This window comes from Ostreococcus tauri (assembly GCF_000214015.3).
Source record: "Ostreococcus tauri WGS project CAID00000000 data, contig chromosome 02, whole genome shotgun sequence".
Lineage (NCBI taxonomy): Eukaryota > Viridiplantae > Chlorophyta > Mamiellophyceae > Mamiellales > Bathycoccaceae > Ostreococcus > Ostreococcus tauri.
Genome location: NC_014427.2, coordinates 886,495 through 892,576, shown reverse-complemented (window position 1 = coordinate 892,576; position 6,082 = coordinate 886,495). Strand labels below are relative to the sequence as shown.

At 64.0% G+C, this 6,082-nt stretch overlaps 4 protein-coding genes across 4 annotated transcripts; all 4 read left to right on the top strand.

The window, feature by feature from the left end:
• Nucleotides 1–13: 13 nt before the first annotated feature.
• Nucleotides 14–646, top strand: OT_ostta02g04530 (unnamed product; the record flags this gene model as incomplete). Its single annotated transcript, XM_022985166.1, has 1 exon — nt 14–646. One exon carries the CDS (start codon nt 14–16, stop codon nt 644–646), a length of 633 nt encoding a protein of 210 aa, XP_022840847.1.
• Nucleotides 647–828: 182 nt separating this feature from the next.
• On the top strand, nt 829–2,139 carry OT_ostta02g04520 (unnamed product; the record flags this gene model as incomplete). Its single annotated transcript, XM_003075249.2, has 1 exon — nt 829–2,139. One exon carries the CDS (start codon nt 829–831, stop codon nt 2,137–2,139), a length of 1,311 nt encoding a protein of 436 aa, XP_003075297.2.
• Nucleotides 2,140–2,293: 154 nt separating this feature from the next.
• On the top strand, nt 2,294–3,643 carry OT_ostta02g04510 (unnamed product; the record flags this gene model as incomplete). The annotated part of the gene is made up of 1 exon (XM_022985165.1): nt 2,294–3,643. One exon carries the CDS (start codon nt 2,294–2,296, stop codon nt 3,641–3,643), a length of 1,350 nt encoding a protein of 449 aa, XP_022840846.1.
• Nucleotides 3,644–3,789: 146 nt separating this feature from the next.
• OT_ostta02g04500 (Mitochondrial substrate/solute carrier) lies at nt 3,790–5,517 on the top strand (the record flags this gene model as incomplete). Its single annotated transcript, XM_022985164.1, has 1 exon — nt 3,790–5,517. One exon carries the CDS (start codon nt 3,790–3,792, stop codon nt 5,515–5,517), a length of 1,728 nt encoding a protein of 575 aa, XP_022840845.1.
• Between the last annotated feature and the right edge of the window lie 565 nt (nt 5,518–6,082).

The window sequence follows — 6,082 nt, the reverse complement described above, 5'->3', positions numbered from 1 at the left end:
GCGCGCGCCCGCGATGTCGCGCGCGCGCTCGGCGCGACGCGCGCTGACGCTGACGCTGGACATGTTCAAGCCCACGCGCGGGCGACCGACGCCGCTCGCGTTGGCGACGACGCTCGTCCGAGACGGCGTGATCGAGCGACCGTCGTGGTACGACGCCGCCGTGCACGCGGCGTCGCCGTCGCCGCGACCGATGAAGGCGAGAAAACCGAGAGAGATTACGTTCGAGACGGATGGGTTGATTCGCGGGTTTTACAAACGCGACCCGTCGCGAGCGTTGGAACCGATCGATTGCGCGAGCGTGGACGGAGGGACGACGACGGCGAAGCGATACGCGGATAGACAGTTGGAAATCATGCGGGCGAGACGGATGAACGAGCGTGAGGCGTCGGTGGTCGTGGACGCGGAGCGCGCGGAGGAGCTCGCGCGCTTCGCCGCGGCGGAGCGCCTGGGCGAGCCGCTGCGCGAAGACGAGCGCGTGTTGACGTCACCAGGGGAGGGGTCACACGGTGCGTACTCGAGTGAGATCGAGCGCGTGCAGGCGGGGGAGGAGGAGACGTGGAGCGCGCGATTGGAGCGCGCGAGACGAAACGTCGGCGAAGAAGAACTCGTCCCGCGGCGCGCCCCTCGCGCTCGACGCGGCGCCTGAGTCCACGTCACCCGTACCATCGCCCGTGTAATCACCCATAGCGTTCTTCACCGCGTTCCGTCGTCCGTTCACCCGCACCGCGATCGCGGTCGTCTCTCGCGTCCCTCCGTCGCGCGCCGACGCCGTGGCGCCAACACCCCGCGCGAGAATAAGGCGCACTCGTCGACGCGCACGCGCGCGCGATGGCGCTCGAGCGCCCCACCGCGGAGTCCGCGCCGTTGCTCGCCTCCGCGACGCGCGCGTCGGCGCCGGGAGACGACGAGAGACTCGACGCCGTCGTCGTCGATGCGTCCGCGGCGTGGGTGTTGCGCGACGCCGCGGGCGATCGCGTGGACGACGCGTCCGACACCGCGTCCGGGACCGCGGCGTCGCGCCCGCGCGCGCGCGCGCTCGCGGTGGCGCTCGCGGTGGCGCTCGCGGTGGCGCTCGCGGTGATGGGGACGACGGGGACGCGCGGCGGGCGGACGGGCGGATGGGCGACGGCGACGGCGACCCTCGGCGCGCGGACGGAAGCCATGCTCGGACAGGAGCTGCCGGCGAACGATCGCGTGGAGGGTAAGGGTATGCCGGTTTTTTTACACGTCCCGAAGACGGGGGGGACGTCGATCGAGAGCGCGCTCGGGTGGCACGGGATCGCGGCGGGGATGTGTCACTTGAAGCACCTCGGAGGGTATCGCGCGCCGAGGCCGTACGAGCTCCGGGGAACGCTGAAAGACGCGGGGTGGGAGCCGTGGCACACGCCGCCGGCGAATTTCGTCCAGGACTCGTGGATGATCGTGAGAAATCCCTACTCCAGGGCCGCGAGCGAGTTCGTGTACGCGGCGATGACGAGAAAGGCGCAGGACGCGACGTTTCACAAGTTGACGCCGGGATATAGAAACACAAACTGCGTGAGCTTTCAAGCCGCGGTGCAGGATATGCTCGGACCGATGGCTGAAAATGGGCTGTTGAAGTGCTACAGGGACGTGGATTACACCGTCCAAGGCATGAACGCGTGCGACACGAAGAATCAAGGAACTGGTTTGTCGTCGCACCACGTCCCGCAGAGCGTCATGGGCTCGTGCGCGCAGCGCGTCTTCTCTTACGAGAAATGCCTGAGCAACGAAGAGGGACAGTGCCCGGACCCGCGAACGGGAGCGATGCAGGATAACATCTTGAAGTTCGTGCACGATCGTTACTCCAAGGATGTCAACTTTGACGAAAAGATCATGAGTTGGAACCCGGCGGTGCCGCACCCGGACCTGGAGGCGTGCTGGGAGGACTTTGATCCCGTCGTTCTCAAGGCGTTTAACGCGATTTACGCCGCCGATTTCAAAAAATTCGGCTACTCGATGATTCAACCGAAACCTAACGCCGTGGACGGTAACTCTACGTTCGAAGAGGCCGCGCACGAGACGTTCAAGCCGTCGCACGCGAGTCTGGGCGAGCTGGAAAAGCGCCTGACGAAGGACGATTACATCGTCTCCCTCGCCGGACCGAGGTGTCCGTTCTGATAGCCGCTCGCGAGTGATACGCCTCGTACATCACGATGTAAGTACATTGACCCACACATCGACGCGCGTTTGATCGCCGTCGTTCGCGCGCGACGCGAAGACGCCGACGCCCGCGCCCGGGCGCCGCACACGTCACCGCGCGCGTCACCCCTCGATGGTCGTCTCCCGGGAGACCGAGCGGTTACTCGATCGCGACGCCGTCGACGACGCCCACGCCCGCGCGCTCGGCGCCGTCGCTTCCGCGTCGAACGCGAGCGATGTGATTCGCAACACCCATGGCGGAGCGCACTCGACGAAGATCGTCGCCGCGCTCGCCCTGGGCGCCCTGGGCGCGCTCGGATGCCTCGCGGGACGCCAAACGATGACGAACGACCCCATCCCGGGCGCGATGGAGTCCGAGGGCGCTCGCGGACGCGGTGCGAGGGGAGACGGAGCGGGCGAAGGACTCGGCGTCGCCGCCCTGGGCGAACGCGCGCCGAGACGAGCGATGGAATCGAGCGACGCGGGGGCGACGAGCGAGGCGGTGGATTACTCAACGATGAACCCAGCGGAACGTCGCGCGGCGGTGCTCAGAGATTTGAACGGGAAGCGCGAGGGCGAGGGGTTACCGACGTTTCTGCACGTGCCCAAGACGGGCGGGACGATGATCGAGTCCGCGCTCGGATCGTTGGGAATCGCCGTTGGATTCTGTCACAAGCGCCCGTACGAGTTCAGGAGCGCGTTCGTTGGGTTCGAACCGTGGCACACGCCGCCGCGTGGGGTGGTTCCGGACTCGTGGGCGATCTTGCGCGACCCGTACACGCGGGCGCAGAGCGATTTTCTTTGGAGGACGAGTTGGGAAGATAAGGACACGTTCGCGGCGTTGAGAACGGGGTACGATCCAGAGAACTGCGTCGCGTTCGAGCAACACGTGGCGAGACAAATAGCGGGGGCGACGAAGTCAGAGCTTCGAAAGTGTTACCAGCGGCGGCAATACGCCGTCGAGGGCATGAACGAGTGCGACGAAACGTTCAAAGGCGTCGGCATGGGGGTCAACTCGCATTGGCTACCTCAGTCCGTCATGGCGGCGTCGGCGGCGAGATTGTTCAAGTTCGAAGATTGCCTAGACTTGACGGAAAAGACGGGCACGTGCACCAAGCCGCGCGCCGGGGGCAAACAGGACAACCTCGTCAAATTTCTCCGCGAACGGTACCATCCCGCCGTCTCGCTCGAGGGTCACATCAACGAGTGGAATCCGGTGATCGGCAAGCCCGATCTCGAGCCGTGTTGGGCGCACATGTCTCCCAAAGTCTTGAATGACTTCAACGAGCTGTACGCGCACGACTTCAACGCCTTCGGGTACGCGACGAAGACGTCGCGCGCGAACGAAACCACCCTCGCGCTCGGTCTCGAGCGCTTCCCCGCCCGCCCCACGAGCGTCGACCGCGCGTCGACGCTCGGTGAGATCGAGCGCTCGCTCCCGGACGGTCGCGTCGCGCAGCAAAACGTCTCTCCGGCGTGTTGAGTCACATTGGTCCACCACCGAGCCTTCATAGCGCGACACACATGTCCTGTACGTAACCACCACCAACGAGTCACGACCCATCGTTACCCCCCCAACCGTCCCCACGCCGCCAGCGCGTCCGACGCATCGCGCGCGACATCGCGACGATGCACGCGCACGCGCGCGCGCTCGCGTCGCCGTCGCCGGCGCACCGCGCGCGTGAATTTTTCCTCGGTCGCCATGCGTCGTCGCGCGCGTCGACGACGGCGGACGACGACGACGACGGCGATCGACGCGCGCGCGGTGGTCCCGCGACGCGCGCGCGACGCGGACGATCGTTCCTGTGCTCGCTCGCGTCGTCGTCGACGCCGCGCGCGGGCGATGGGAACGGAAGTGAAAACGCGGTGACGTTCGACGCGCTCGCGCCCGAGGATTACGCGTTTCGCGCGCTGCGGCGACGGTTCGATGATTTGGATCGCGCGCGAACGGGACGGGTGACGACGGATGATTTGCGCGCGGCGTTGACCCGGCTCGGGGTGCCGTGCACGGAGCGATCGATCGAGGAGTTTATGTCTCGCGCGGTCGATCGATGCGGGGTCGATCAGGGGGGGGGCGAGACGGAGGATGGGTTGACGTTTGCCGAGTTTGGGGATTTCGCGTTGAGGCGCGAACGGGAGTTGTTGAAGACGTTTCGGACGTTCGACCACGATCGCGTGGGGTACCTGACGACGAAGCAGTTGAAGCGGGTGTTGATGCGGGAGGGATACGCCGCGAGCGATGGGGACGTGGAGGCGATGATGACGCGGATCAAGGCTGGGGAGGGGGCGTTTAGCAAGGGGAAAGGATTGTTCAACGCGGCGAATGAGAAATTCGTGACGCACTCGAGAGCGATAGATTTCGCCGAGTTTCGGGACTTTTTGTTGCTGTCCGACGCGATGGATACCACGCAAGCGCTGAGTGTGTGGTCGCGAAGCACGATCGACGTCGGTGACGTGTCTATGGCGTTCGCGAGTAAGCGCTCGGCGCGCCACGGATCGATGCAAGTCGCGAAGCACTTGCTCGTGGGCGCGATCTCCGGAGGAGTCTCAAGAACCATCGTGGCGCCGCTCGAGCGCGCGAAAATTGAGTACATGCTTGACTCGACGAAGATCGCGCGCGACGGAGGATTGATCGGGACGTTGAATCGCATCGTGCGAGACGAAGGTCCGGGCGGTTTGTTTCGAGGAAATACGCTCAACGTGTTGCGAATAGCACCCACAAAGGCGGTGGAGTTTTTCGTGTACGACAAGTACAAGGAACACATCATCAACGGTAGCGACCAGACGGAACTCGACGGGCCTCAGCGCATGCTCGGTGGCTCGATTGCGAGCATGTGCGGTACGGCTCTCACGCACCCGGTGGACACCCTTCGGTCGCGAGTGTCGGGAACGGGCATGCTACTCGGCGATTGCTGGAAACAACTCGTGGCGAACGAAGGATACGGGGCACTTTGGAAGGGTCTAGGTGCGAACATGGTTCGCGTCGCCCCTTACGGCGCGATCAATTTCTTCGTGTACGACGCGTGCAAATCGCTCTATCGCAAGCAGTTTGGCGACAAGGCGAAGATGTCCGCCGTGCCGACGATGTGCTTCGGCGCTCTCGCCGGTGCCGCCGCGCAGACGGGGGTGTATCCGCTTGAAATGATTCAACGACGCATCCAAGTCGCCGGGATGAAGCAAGGCGCGAAGGTCGCTTACAAGAACATGTTTCACGGAATTTACGTCGTGGGAACGACTGAGGGAGTCGGCGCGCTGTACGCTGGTTTACTCCCGAACTATGCAAAAATTCTCCCCTCCGCCGCCATTTCCTTCTACGTCTACGAGCTCATGAAACAACTCTTTGAATTAGACAAGTGATGGGTTTCATGTGCTATGTAGCCTTCTTTAGTTTTGCAATCAAATCAGTCTATTTCTTCGCGGGAACCACGACTGGTTTCTTGGGCTCGAAAGGCTCTACGTCTGGGCTAAGTGGCTCGGTTTCGTTCACCGAGGGCGTCTCGTCGCCCTGGATCGGCGTCACGATGGTTTTGTTTTGTTCGTTCGACTCTGGCGCTTCCGGGGGCGCACTCGGGGGAGGGGAGTCGTTGCCCGCCTTTGCGGGTCTCGCCTTTCCGCGACCAAAGCTCACCATCAGCAGCGAGTTTCCGAGGTTTCCCGGATGTCTGTGCACGGCACCGTCGATCAACTCCCGAGCCTCCTTCATCGCTTCCTGCTCGTCCAACGCCAATGTTCCCGTTTTTTCCTCCTCTGTTGACGTCGCCTCCTCCTTTGTCGGTGTCGTCTTTTCCTCAGCCGTCGGCGTCGCCTTTTCCGTCGGCGTCGTCTTCTGCTCCGCCGGCGGTGTCGGTGCCTCCACCGGTTTCGTCTTTTCCTCAACCGGCGGCGTCGGTGTCTCTACTGGGGGCGTCGTTGCTTTTACCGG